This window comes from Bison bison, unplaced genomic scaffold (assembly GCF_000754665.1).
Source record: "Bison bison bison isolate TAMUID 2011002044 unplaced genomic scaffold, Bison_UMD1.0 scf7180017858151, whole genome shotgun sequence".
Taxonomy (NCBI): Eukaryota; Metazoa; Chordata; class Mammalia; order Artiodactyla; family Bovidae; genus Bison; species Bison bison.
Window position 1 is genome coordinate 80,573 of NW_011488724.1, and position 14,512 is coordinate 95,084.

Sequence of the window (14,512 nt, forward strand, 5' to 3'; positions counted from 1 at the left end):
CCGGGCGGCGGATGGGGCGCCCCAGTGGCGCGCACGTCGGCCCGGGGGCAGCGGGGGCAGGAGGCGCACCGGGCCGCGGTGGAGGGAGAAATGGAACGCGGCCCCTTTAAGAGGCCTTCGCGGCGCTCGGGGGCCAGGGGCCTCTCCTTCATCCCTGGCCCGGCGTGTGGGGCACTTCCTTGGGGAGAACCATCCCCAGACCCGCTCCCCGGAGGCTTCCCTCACGCCACGTCCCGCCCGGCCCAGCCCCGGGGCGGCGGCTCCTCCTTACCCCGCTGTCTGCCGCCTCCTCCCAGCTTTCAGCGACCTCCTCATCTTCCATCTTACTCGCCGCTTTCCCTCCTCCCCCACCCCTCCGTGCGCCTGCGCCCTGAAGCGCGTCTCTGTCGCGGGCGCCTGCACGCAGGGCTTTGCTCAATGAACCCCGCCCCCTGCCAAGGCCGGAAGAGGCTCCGGTCCAAGGCCCACGATCCTCGGGGAAGCCATCTTGAAAGAGGGCAGAGAAATCAAAAGGTTGCCATTTTTCTTAAGGGGACGTGTACTGAATGGGAGTCCTTGTGAACTCATCGTCTTGAGTACGGGAGTGTTTCTTTGGAACCATCTTTTCTAAGGGCAAACAATTTACTTTTTTAAAGTTATAGTTTTCATAACCTGCAGATTATGTTTTTTCAAAATTCTCAAAAAATTTTTACACCTCAAAGAATGAAGCAGGAAGTAAAACATTGACCAGTTTAAACTGGTTTTTACTCTTTAAATAGGATATTTATTAATCAAACCTTGGAGAAGGAAATGGCAATCCACTCCATTATTCTTGCTTGGAAAATCCCATGGACGGAGGAGCCTGGTAGGCTACAGTCCATGGGATCGCAAAGAGTCGGACACGACTGAGCGACTTCACTTAATCAAACCTTGAGGGCTTATAGAGACAGTACTGCGCATGTGCAAGACGGGAACCCGTGTTTCCGGGATGACCACGGAACCAAGAATCTTCAGTCTAGGGAACCCAAACAATAGAAGTGGTTGCCATCGGACCCCTTAACCAGGTGAAGCAATAAGTCCTTCAGTAAGAAAAATCCGGCTTCCGTCTGCCGTAGTATCTTGTTAACCATATATGGACTGCTTTGAAAACTAGCCAATCAGCTTGTGCCAAGTTTGAATTTTCCGTAACTCCTTCAATTTTGCCCCAAATCGCGGCGCTGGGAGACAGATTTCAGCCGTTTCCTGTCTCCTTGCTGGTCGACCTCGCGACAAAGCTCTCTCTTTTCTCGAAAGCTGGTGCCATAGTATTGGCTTCTATGCGCCCCAGGCAGTGAGCCCTTGCTCGACGAGAATTTTTGGCGATCGCAAACGGACTAAGGCCGTGTGGTCGTCTGGCTGAGGCCCTGTAGCCCCGGGCTGGGTGTAGGTCCTCGCCACAGACCCTGAGTGGACACCTAGACGCGATTTGTCTAGAGGCTCTGCTGTCGGGTTCTTGCTTCCAGCCGCAGAGGCGCTCCAGGCTCCTCCGCGCTCCTTTCATTTTTTTGGGAAACAGCTCCTGGATCTTTTGGGTGAGTAACCTCGTAAAAACGCGCTTGTGCCTAAATTGTCCATTCCGCATCAGGATTATGGGTTAGGGTCCCACTCTAAGGGAGAATGTATAAAAGGTTACAGCGCCTGCGGAGAGCCGAGATTCAGTTCCTGGTCCTGGAACTAAGATCCCAGGAGCCGGCCAAAAAAATGAAAACGCTTACGGCCGCTGAGGTACTCAAAAGTTCGGATTAGAGTCCCAGGCCCTTAACTTTGTCAGTGTCTGATTGTTTCATTTGTTAGGAATTGGCTAGTAGGGTTAAATTGGATGGTCACAAAAAAACTTTATTGAATCTGTATTCTGCCATTTTGCTGTGGTCGTCCTGAAGAAAAAAACCCTTCTAAAATGGGGAATGGTAACAGCGTACCTGACAACACTCCCTTGAAAAGTGTTTTTCAAAGTTGGTCAAGGGTTAGCTCTAAGCCGATGAAAAAGAAGAAAATGCTTTACTTGTGTAACACTGTCTGGCCCAAATATCAGCTGGAGTCAGGGGAAAAATGGCCCCAGAATGGGTCTTTGAACTATAATACTATTTTACAATTAGACTCGTTTTGTAAAAGACAGAAAAAATGGGAAGAAATCCAGTATGTAGAATCATTTATGACTTTATATAAGAGGAGAAATTGGTATAAGGAAATTAATGAAAACACGATCACGATGGGTCAGAGCCAAGACTCTCAGAAAAAGTCTCTTTTACCTGAGTCAAAGTCAAATGATGGTCTAGTCCCTTCATCGCCAGCTGTTGCAGTAGCCCGAAGGTCTGCCCCTCCCTCAGCGCCTGGTCCCTCAGCGCCTCCTCCAGTAGCCCGTCCCTCAGCGCCTGGTCCCTCAGCGCCTCCTCCAGTAGCCCGTCCCTCACCGCCTCGTCCCTCAGCGCCTCCTCCAGTAGCCCGTCCCTCACCGCCTCGTCCCTCAGCGCCTCCTCCAGTAGCCCATCCCTCAGCGCATGGTCCCTCAACGCCTCGTCCCTCACCACCTCCTTCAGTAGCTCCTTCCTCGGTGGCCCCTCCCTCGGTACCCCCTCCCTCGCCACCTCTTGTGATAGCCCCTTCGTCCACACCTCTGGTGGTTCCCTCGACTTGTGAAGCGGGCCTTCCTGCAGGCAGTGCCAAGGCATCTACCGGTCTTCCTCAGGCTGTTGGTCCGGCTCTGTACTCGCCCTTAGCAGATGGTCAGGAAGGCACGGTCTCCCTTCTCTGTCCCCATCAGGGTACTCAGTTTGGCCCAGCGAACACTCTACCTCAGGCAAAGCAATTTCTGTTAAGGCAGGTCCCAGCTGGCTTAGATGACCAATGCCAATCCAGAGCACGTGGAGTGATGCATCATGGTTTATCAGTAATAGATTTATTTAATTATAAAGCTAAAATGCCATCTTATCAGGATGATCCCAGGAAGATGGAACGTCTCTTTAAAGGCATCTTTGCTGTTTATCATCCTAACTGGGCTGCCATACAGGTCCTCATGAATAGCCTCCTCAGTCCAGAGGAGCACAGCATGGTATTAGAGAAGGCCCTTCAGGAAGCTGAAAGGCTCCGTGAGATACACCCAGAGAGTCCAATCAGAACTTCAGCAGAGCAGGCTCTTCCTAGAACTGAACCAGGATGGGATCCCAGTGATCCAGAAGATCAAGCAAGGCTGGATCATTATAAAGATTGTTTAATGATTGGACTACAAAAGGGGGCAAACAACTTCAGGAGGGTCCAGAATGTAAGGCAAGGGCAGGAGGAGTGCCCATACACCTTTCTTGAAAGGCTTCATGAGGCTTTCCGAAAATATACCGATATTGATCCAGAACACCCAAATAATATGGGACTGGTCAATTTAACCTTTATTAGTCAGAGTGCCCCAGATATAAGAAGAAAACTACAGCAACTGGAAGAGGGACCGTGGCTGCCAACGTCTCAGTTGCTTGAGGTTGCTCTTGAAGTGTTCAGAGGCCTACTCAAAATTCGAGAAAAGCAGGAGCAGTGCATCTTGAGGAAGGCTGCTCTGCTCAGCCTTGACCACTCAAGACCCAGTTCTGCAAGAAAGAACAAATGGCCACTGGTAAGACCCCAGGGACCTCCAAGACCCAACCGGAAAGGTCATCCATTTGTTGGGCCACAACAGTGTGCCTTTTGTAAACAGGAAGGACATTGGAAACGGGAGTGTCCCAAAAACAGACGGGGCCCCCTCTCCTCCAAGACAACGTCCATCAATGGTGTATTTGGGGAAGTTGCTCAGAAACCTTTTCTACAGCAGCTCGAATGTCACGTAGAGAAAACATCTATAAAGTACAACTTTATGTATGAGTTTGAATGTCATAGTCCCTTATCAGGGCAAGAGGTACTAACAAATTTAAATGACCGAGTGGGTTTCTCAGCAGAAAAAGTAGACACCAGAGTACTCCCAGGTCAAGTTTCCACCCTCCAAGCTGCACCATTACAATTGGGAGACAAGACTCCATCAGATGTCCCTGAAGAAATTTTACAAAAGATAAGAGCAGACGTTTGGGCTGATGGGACACCAGGAAGAGCCAAGACAGCTGACCCAGTAGTAGTAAAACTCCGTCCAGGTGCCCAGGTTCCAAATTTAAAGCAGCCTCCTTTGAAAAGGGAAGTAAAGGAAGCTATAAAGCCTATGATAAACACCTTTCTTAAATACCAATTAATTCAACCATGTCAGTCCCCATATAACACTCCTATCTTGCCAGTAAAAAAACCTGGGACTGGAGAGTATCTTTTTGTGCAGAATTTGAGAGCTATCAACCAGATTGTAGAGGATATACATTCAGTGATGCCAAATCCAGATTTATCTGGAGACTTTTCCTGGTTTACAGTTCTGAACTTGAAAGATGCCTTTTATTGCATACCCCTCAGTCCTGAGTCCCAGAAACTGTTTGCATTCGAGTGGGAAGATCCAGAGACAAACATAAAGCAGCAGTATTGCTGGACGGTGCTTCCACTAGGATTTAAAAATGCCACCACCATCTTTGTGGAGGCCTTTTTGAAGGACTTGAAGGATCTCCAATTAAATGAAGGAATCTTACTCCAGTATGTGGGTAATATACTAATTGCTAGTAAAACTAAGGAAGCTTCAGACCAAAATACAGTCCGCACTTTAAACTTTTTGGCAGACCGGGGATATAAAGTCTCCAAAGAAAAGGTACAAATTTCTCAACCAACTGTAAAGTATCTAGGAGTTGAGTTGTCAAAAGGACAGAGAAATCTGTTGCCAGATCGAAGGGAAGCAATAGCTGGGGTGAATGTACCCACCACCAAAAAGCAACTGAAAAGATTCTTAGGAAAGGCTGAGTTTTGTCGTATTTGGATTCCTAACTTTGGACTCATAGTCAAACCTCTATACGAGGCTCTCAAAAGAAGTGTCAATGAGCCATTAAACTGGACTGCTGAATGCCTTGAGTCATTCCATATGATCAAGGAGAAAATTTCAACAGCCCCAGCCCTTGGTCTCCCGGACATTAGAAAGCCATTTGACCTTTTTGTGCATGAAAGACAGGGTGTGAGTCTTGGAGTGCTAACTCAAAATTTAGATACTGCCAGAAGGCCAGTAGCTTATCTTTCCAAACAATTGGATATTGTAAGTCAAGGATGGCCAGTTTGCTTCCGGGCTGTGGCTGCAACCTGTGACCTCTTACGAGAAGCTGAAAAGTTCACTGAGGGCAGTCCTACTAGTGTGCACACTCCGCACCGCGTGCAACCTTTACTTGAACGAAAGGGCAGATATTTGCTTACTTCAAAGAGGCTAGGAAAATACCGAGCCATCCTATTTGACAAACCGAATGTAACATTAAAGGAGGTATCTGCTTTAAACCCAGCCACTCTGCTCCCCAGTGCAACAGAAGAACCTGTTCACGATTGTATACAAATAACTGAAGAACAGTATCCCAGACCTGACCTGACTGATCAGTTTTCAGAAATGATTCTAGAGAGAGGTGATGAAAGGGGATTTTATGTTGACTTTTGAGACTTAGATGATGATGAGTAACAAACGAAGAAGGCTGGATATATAATGAACAGGAACTAGTGCTTAGACTGCAGCATTTAATGGGAAGACTTATGCTCAACTACATCAAGGAACCCATTATAGGAAGGATACAACCTATCATTGTCTACAAAAGTTTATTGTTAGTCCATAAATGCAAAGGACCATTCAAAAGGTAATACAAAACCGCCTGATTTGCACCAGAAACAACCCTAAAACTGGGCCACCTCCAACAGAACCAGGAGGTGATTGGCAAATAGACTTGACTGTTACGCCAAGAGCCATGGGACGTTATAGATATTTGCTGGTATTTGTGGACACCTTCACAGAATGGGGTGAAGATTTTCCACGCCAGAGAGAGAGCTTCCTAGGTAAAAAGGCCTTACTGAAAGAAACTAGCCCTCGTTTTGAGTTACCTCTTTCAATTCAAAGTGACAGTGGAGGAGATATCATAGCTGGGGTAACTCAAGGGTCTACGGGGCCCTTGGGCTACAGTAGAAGTTACATGCTTGATGGAGCTCTCAAAGTACATCAGGAAACCAACTTCACTTGCGATGAGGTCTTAACAGTTGCCTTTTTGAGAAGGGTTAGAATGGCCCCTGGAAGTAAGGGCCACTTGAGCCCTTATGAACTGTTATATGGGAGAGCCTTCCTTAAGACTATTATTGCAGTCTTGAAAGTGATCACATTGTTAAAAGGATTAGATAGTACAAAATGTGTACAATTTCTTGGTGCTATCTTATTCTCTAGTTGATTAATGTTTCCCACAGACATTCCTTTGCAATGCAGAAGCCCAGGGAATTGGGTCCTCCTGAAACTTGGAATCATTACTTCGTTGAAGATCAACTGCAGCCCAAGTGGATAGACCCTATGAAGTTCTTCTGTTTACACATTCTTCAGTAGAGCTAAACAGAGTTAAACCTTGGGTATACCACTCCTGAGTAAAAATAGTACCCATTTTTAACCAGCAGCTCCCCGTCCCCTTTACAGTTCTCAAACAGGGCACATTCTTTATGGACGGGAGAAAGTAAGCGTACCAGCCTTCTTAATACTGGTGGGGCCTGGAAACCCATCACTGATTTCTTGACACTTGTGAACCCTTAACTGACCTTAAGTTACTTTTCATATAGAAATAGGACAGCTAAGACTCCACCTGGCCAGGAAGAGATGAGGACATCTTCAAAGTAGACAGCTTCTGCCCAGAAGTCTGGTCCAGGCCTATATAAATAAATATTCAATCACTAAAAATGTTTAAAATAACATGGTTTCAGTTCAGTTCAGTCGCTCAGTTGTGTCCAACTCTTTGCGACCCCATGAACCGCAGCACGCCAGGCCTCCCTGTCTATCACCAACTACCGGAGTTTACCCAAACCCATGTCCATTGAGTTGGTGATGCCATCCAACCATCTCATCCTCTATCATCCCCTTCTCCTCCCACGTTCAATCTCTCCCAGCATCAGGGTCTTTTCAAATGAGTCAACTCTTCGCATGAGGTGGACAAAGGATTGGAGTTTCAGCTTCAGCATCAGTCCTTCCAATGAACACCCAGGACTGGTCTCCTTTAGGATGGACTGGTTGGATCTCCTTGCAGTCCAAGGGACTCTGAAGAGTCTTCTCCAACACCACAGTTCAAAAGCATCAATTCTTCAGCACTCAGCTTTCTTTATGGTCCAACTGTCATCCATACATGACCACTGGAAAAACCATAACCTTGACTAGACAGACCTTTGTTGGCAAAGTAACGTCTCTGCTTTTTAATGTGCTGTCTAGGTTGGTTATAACTTTCCTTCCAAGGAGTAAGTGTCTTTTAATTTCAGGGCTGCAATCACCATTTGCAGTGATTTTGGAGCCCCCCAAAATAAAGTCTGACACTGTTTCCACTGTTTCCCCATCTATTTCCCATGAAGTGATGGGACTGGATGCCATGATCTTCGTTTTCTGAATGTTGAGCTTTAAGCCAACTTTTTCACTCTCCTCTTTCACTTTCATCAAGAGGCTTTTTAGTTCCTCTTCACTTTCTGCCATAAGGGTGGTGTCATCTGCATATCTGAGGTTATTGATATTTCTCCCAGCAATCTTGATTCCAGCTTGTGCTTCCTCTAGCCCAGCATTTCTCATGATGTATTGTGCATATAAGTTAAATAAGCAGGGTGACAATATACAGCCTTGACATACACCTTCCCCTATTTGGAACCAGACTGTTGTTCCATGTCCAGTTCTAACTGTTGCTTCCTGACCTGCATACAGGTTTCTCAAGAGGCAGGTCAGGTGGTCTGGTATTCCCATCTCTTTCAGAATTTTCCACAGTTTCTTGTGATCCACACAGTCAAAGGCTTTGACATAGTCAATAAAGCAGAAATAGATGTTTTTTTTGTAACTCTCTTGCTTTTTCCATGATCCAGTGGATATTGGCAATTTGATCTCTGGTTCCTCTGCCTTTTCTAAATCCAGCTTGAACATCTGGAAGTTCACAAGTCACATTGCTGAAGCCTGGCTTGGAGAATTTTGAGCATTACTTTACTAGCGTGTGAGATGAGTGTAATTGTGCGGTAGTTTGAGCATTCTTTGGCATTGCCTTTCTTTGGGATTGGAATGAAAACTGACCTTTTCCAGTCCTGTGGCTACTGCTGAGTTTTCCAAATTTGCTGGCATATTGAGTGCAGCACTTTCACAGCATCATCTTTCAGGGTTTGAAATAGCTCCACTGGAATTCCATCACCTCCACTAGCTTTGTTCATGGTGATGCTTCCTAAGGCCCGCTTGACTTCACATTCCAGGATGTCTGGCTCTTGGTGAGTGTGAGTGATCACACCATCACAATTATCTGGGTCGTGAAGATCTTTTTTGTACAGTTCTTCTGTGTATTCTTGCCACCTCTTCTTAATATCTTCTGCTTCTGTTAGGTCCATACCATTTCTGTCCTTTATTGAGCCTATCTTTGCATGAAATGTTCCCTTGGTATCTCTAATTTTCTTGAAGAGATCTCTAATCTTTCCCATTCTATTGTTTTCCTCTATTTCTTTGCATTGATTGCTGAGGAAGGCTTTCTTATCTCTCCTTGCTATTTGGAACTCTGCATTCAAATGGGTATATCTTTCTTTTTCTCCTTTCCTTTTCGCTTCTCTTCTTTTCACAGCTATTTGTAAGGCCTCCTCAGATAGCCATTTTGCTTTCTTGCATTTCTTTTTCTTGGTTTCATGGACTCCTAAATAATAAGGTATGTTTTTGGAGGACTGTTAAAATTAGGAGTCATAGTTCTGTGTATCATAGGGTTAATCTTTTTACTCACCAATTTTTTTACTTATTATCTGTCTCGTGTATTTAAAAAGGCCTCTTCCACTCACATGATGATTGCCTGAGACTTTAGAATTCAAAGCAGGACTTGTGAATGTTTACAATCAAGTGCAAAAACAATTTCATTCCTGTTATAATAATCTATGCTGCTACTCAGCAAGAAGCAGCTATGTAAGAAAAATACGGTCTTTTTGAGTGAAGAAACTTCAAAAAAATGTAAATGAGATATGAGCTTTTAGATAAACTCTATTAAGAATAATTATGCTTTAGGAATGTCTGTCTGAAATAGTCTGTCCAAATTGGGGTACCTTGAATTTCTAAGGGTTGTGCTAAACTAAGTGATGGAAGTTCACTGAATAGCTAGCTCATTTCCAAATAAAGTAAGATTTTGAAACATTTATTACTGTACATTAGTTTCCTCTTACAGAGAAGCTAAAGAAATTTGGGACTGTTAATGAATAAAAATAAGCTAGCGCAAAAACTTGAATTTGGCTTTTCTCTCTGTTAAAAGGACACACTTTCTTCAGATGTTGAACTGCATTTGACAGTAGATCTAAGTTTATTTGCCTCTTAAATTGTCTGTTCTGTATTTGCCTTTGAAATCCCGTATTTTTACTTTGGCTGAGTGAATAGCTATTGTTTCACAGTGACCTATAGTCCCATCTGACTGAGTGCTCTAAACCTTTCTGATATTTGTTGACAAAACTTCCTAAATCATTCTGGTGAAGCACTTTTGGCTTCTAGCTAACTTTGCGATGCTTCAGAGGGACCCTGAAACATCCCAAAGGGAGATATTACACTAATTGGGTTCAACTTCCGTGTTGAATTACATGGGAAATATTGTCAAGTGAATAATAAGTCTCTATGGTAAATGTTACTAATACAGATATCCTAGAAACAATTTATATATAAATTCTGATATATTCAGGTAAAATGTTGCCATAATTCTAATTACTATCTTAAAGTGTTGTCACAGCACTAACCAAGTTTCTTTTGAAAATGCTTCCTCTTCAAGAAGATTTATAGAAAGGACTTTTGGATAAATACGAGTTTCTGAACTGGGTAAGAAATTAAGGATTCTAGTGGGAAACCTGATGACTGTACAATGGTTAACAAAAGGACTGAATGAATTGGGAAATACGCTTATCACTTTTATGGTTTCTGAAAAATTACTGGTTTGAATCTGTGTTTTCTAGATCTTAGGAAACCTTCCCTTCAAACTAATTATGACTTAACAGTAATTTGGTAAAATGATATTTAATAAACAAATTGAAACATTTACCTTTTTTCTCTATCTGACCCCTTCAGAGATTGGAAACTCTTAGGGTTCCAATAACTTTATCAGATAAATTAGGAAGATTATCTCACTAACTGGTACAGAAATCTCAGTTTTGGAGACCTTGAGAAAGAGAGGAATTCACTTAGATCTGTTAGGCAAAATCTGTGATAAGCCTTTGGGATGACTTTCCTAGCCCTGAAAGGTTTTATTTTAAAGTTAAGTTTGAGACTCCATAAAAGTTTCAGCAAAGCAAAAAAAGTCTGTGATCAATTATGGTTATATAAATAATCAGGTCAAGTTTATTGAGAATAGACCTATTTTATAAACAAGTCTTAATTTGGTTATATTTGGTAAAAATGAGGGTGATTTTAGGGAGAAAAGGATGTTTCAATGAGTGTTAAATCCCAGTTTGTTAACGAAAGTCTGTATGTACTAAGACTCATTTCCTGAATGGATCTTTGCTGTTAGGGTATTTTAATGTAAAATTTAATTGAATTATTAAAGGACACTCTCAGTTTGTTTCTGAAGCTTAGCTCAATAATCTGTCTTTGGATAAAGATCAGATGCCTCGCGACCTGCCACCAAGACTGGAAAAAGACATAATTTAAGGAACAGTCTCCAACCTGGCTGGAAGGACCTTTTATCAGCTACTCTTAACTGGCTCATGCACAGTGAAATTGAAGGAAAATTGACTCTTGGACTAACTCCCATTTCCAAAGGCCCCTACACTGGACTGGTCTATAAAGAGGACTGGCTGACCTCAAACTCAAATGAAGACGACGCTCAAACAGAGCAAAGTACACTGTGCTAGGACAAGAAGAAGACGACATCAGAAGCAGACAGCTTGCCCAAGATGCCCGACCTGATTCGTAGGATCATTGACAACGTTTTCTTGATTTCTTGGACCTTTGCACATCAATCAAATGTTTTCTATCACAGACATGATTCTATGCTAATTTAAAACTCAATCCAATTGTTGGGTTGTGGCCTAGTACTTCTGTGTTACCTTGGTGGATTTCTCCTCTCCAGGACTCTGATAGGATAGACCCTAGGAAGTTTATTTTAGAAGAGAGTTCAGTCCTGTTCTGTCTATTCATGATATTACTAGATGGGATCCTCTCACTTGGTCAGTTAATAATACCTTCTCTGACCCTGGCTCATAGATTTAAGTGTTTTCTTAGGGTCGTTTAAACTCAGTAACAAGCTAAGTCTCAATCAAAAAAAAAATGTGATCTCTTGTCTACTAAAAGGAAAATTCCCACAATTATGGGATGGATCTATATGTTTAACACCAGGCTATGGTTAAGTTTAAAAGCTCTTTATGTTGGGAACAATTAAATTGTACTAAGAATGATCAACCTAGTATTATTATAAAACTAGGCTGAGTACTTGGTGAACTATGCCTATTATTAACCTTACAGAGAATGATTGATATGAAACTCAATGGAGTTGTGGTAGTAACTTATAGCCTTGGCACCTACCAGGATGGATAGGAAGGTGTAGCCTGGGACTCCCATGAACTCAAGGTCATGTACATAATAAATTACAGGTAAAAGATTTACAACAGACCATAGACATTGAGACAGCGTACGAGGAGACAAATGCCTGGCTGGAATGGATTAAATATTCTGCGCGCTTGGAATGAGAGCAGCTGTTATGCTTGTGCGGCAGGTAGGCCGGAGTCTCAGTGCTACCACTGCCACTCGATGGACCTCAGACGCTGTGGGCATAGAATGCATGATGCTCCTCTTCCGGACAATATGGCCTGGGGTAGTAAACCCTGCAGGACCTTGTCACTAATGTTCGTGACTGTGAGGGGTCCAGGGCGTAACCCCCAAGGACTGTCAGACCCCCGTTCCATAATGCAAACTACACCTCGTGCCTCTCTAGGTGGGGGGAGCAGTTAGCATTCTGGGGGAGTGAATCCGGGTGCAGTGAAGCCCAGTCCTTTGAGGGAATGAACAGCCATTCTGCATGAACTATGGCCTGGGAAGACATCTGGTGTTGTGGAGGACCATTGCTTGAGACTCTAGCGGCCAATTGGAGTGGAATTTGCACCCTAGTTCAATTGGCTATCCTTTTCACCCTGGCATTTCGACACTCGGATCCATCTCATAAGCAGACTAACCATAGAGCCAAAAGGAACACTCTTGCCCCGGGTGGGTCATTTGGTCCATATATATTCTATTGGGGTCCCTAGAGGTATTCCGAATGAATCCAAGGCTAGAAACCAAATAGCAGCGAGGTTCGAGTTGATATTATTCTGGTGGTCCACCATTAATAAAAATGTTGATTGGATAAACTGTATTTACTATAACCAGCGGAGGCTTGTTAACTATACCAGGGATGCTCTAAGGGGAATAGCAAAACAGATGCTACCAGCAAAATGGCATGGGGAAAATTGAGTGGCCTTAGACATGATTCTGGGCTTCCCTTGTGGCCCAGCTGGTAAAGAATCTGTCTGCAATGCAGGAGACCTGGGTTCGATCCTTGGGTTGGGAAGATGCCCTGGAGAAGGGAAAGGCTACCCACTCTGGTATTCTATCCTAGAGAATTCCATGGACTATATAGTCCATGGGGTCGCAAAGAGTCGGACACGACTGAATGAGTTTCACTTTCAGACCTGATTCTGGCAGAAAAGGGAGGAGTATGTGTTTTGGAGGGTGTCAATGTCGTACTTTCATACCCAACAACACAGCCCCTGAGGGCACAATAACAAGGGCCTTGCAAGGTCTGAACACCTTGGGTAATGAGTCGGCCAAAAACTCAGGGATAGATGACCCATTGTCCAGTTTGATGGAACAGTGGTTTGGGATACAGAGAGGCATCATGATGTCTATCCTGACTACCCGTATTGTCACACTTGAAATACCCAGGTAGGGTGTTGCATCATTCCTTGTGTCAGGAGCCTAGTGCACAGATGAATATTAACAGCTCTCACCAAGCAGTCCACTGCAGCCTATCATATCAACCTTCTATTCCTGGAGGAGTCTGAACATGAAAGTCATTCGATGCTAAGTTTAAGGAAAAGAATAATCGACTATCATAAAAAGGGGGTGGGAATTGTAAGAAAAATATGGTCTTTTCTACCAAAGAAGAAAGATTGAAGAAATGGATTCATATATTTTTTTTTAGAACAGTTAAATAGGAAGGTTATGTATATATATGTGTGTGTATATGTATGTATCTGGCTTGTGCACAGGATTCCTAGGATGGTGACTCATTGTCAGTCGTTTGTTTTCTTACCTTCCTGGTTTCTCTTCCTCATAAGAACAATTTGGCAGGCTACTTTTGTGGGCTTTACCCTGCACACGTGCAAAGAACTAAAGGGCTGGAGAAAATATTTAATATAAATCCTCCACTCAGAAGCTTACAAGTATCACGCATGACCCCCATCGACCAATAAAAACTTAGGCGCCGTTCGGGGAAGATTGTGACTCTGTGGTCTTCCGCCTGCGAGGATCCAGGGGAGGGAACCTGCGTTTCAGGGATGAACACCGGGAGCACGTCCCACGCGGCGTGCTGGCTCCCGCATCTTTGCCTGCGGAAGTGGAGCCTGTCTTGCGAGCCACTTTCGTCTGCGTTATTCCTGTGACACTGCTGGAGACCATTTCCTACAGCCAGAGTGGGCGTCACCCTGTTTGCCTTAAGACTGAGGAATGTACAAAGAAAAGGGGGAAATCTGAAATAGCACATAAACATTGACCTGTTTACCCTGGTTTGCCTCCTTCAATAGGCTGTTGATTAATCAAGCCTTGAGTTATTTTACAGACAGCACGGCACCTGTGGCAGACAGGAACCCATGTCTCCAGGATGACCCCAGGACCTAGAATCTTCAGTTTACAGAACTCATAAAATAGGAATGTTGCCACTGGAGCCTTTTACCAGCAAGAAGTTCTTCAGTAAGAAAGACTTGGACAGCTTCCGGCTGTCCAAGTAGCTTGATTCCAATCGGCTTTCTGACCTCCAAGACTAGCCAATAAGACTGTGCCAAGTTTGAAATTCCCCTAACCCCTTACCTTTCACCCTGAACACTGGATGGGGAGACAGATTTGAGCCCTGCCTCCTATTGCTTGACCTCACAATAAAAGTCATTCTTTTTCTAAAAGCTGGTGCCATAGTATTGGCTTCTGTGTGTGTCAGACAGTGAGCCCTTGCTTGGTAACAAAAGGATGAAAGATATCCACGGATGCATACATTTTATTATTTCTATCTGATAGAGTGAAAGTGATTACAGTATTTCCTCCTCATAAAGCAGTGTTCCAAGCATCTGTTAACACTGTATCCTCTACTGTGAGGTGAAAACATTAGTTGTTTTATCAACATTCAGATCAGATCGGATCAGTCACTCAGTCGTGTCCGACTCTTTGTGATCCATGGGCTGT

General features: G+C 44.0%; 2 protein-coding genes across 3 annotated transcripts in view; one reads left to right on the forward strand and one right to left on the reverse strand.

Moving 5' to 3' along the window:
• SZRD1 (SUZ RNA binding domain containing 1) overlaps positions 1-371 on the reverse strand; it is a 22,249-nt gene extending 21,878 nt beyond the window's left edge. For both annotated transcript variants that reach the window (XM_010862480.1, XM_010862474.1), the window contains exon 1: positions 272-371. In XM_010862480.1, coding sequence (XP_010860782.1) covers positions 272-322 — 51 coding nt within the window. In that variant the 5' untranslated portion in view covers positions 323-371. The remainder of the gene's footprint in view (positions 1-271) is intronic.
• A 484-nt stretch (positions 372-855) lies between these two features.
• The window catches only part of LOC105004758 (F-box only protein 42-like), a 69,303-nt gene continuing 55,646 nt past the window's right edge, over positions 856-14,512 (forward strand). Inside the window, exon 1 of the mRNA XM_010862498.1 lies at positions 856-1,550. The gene's annotated coding sequence lies outside the window, so the exon portion shown is untranslated. The remainder of the gene's footprint in view (positions 1,551-14,512) is intronic.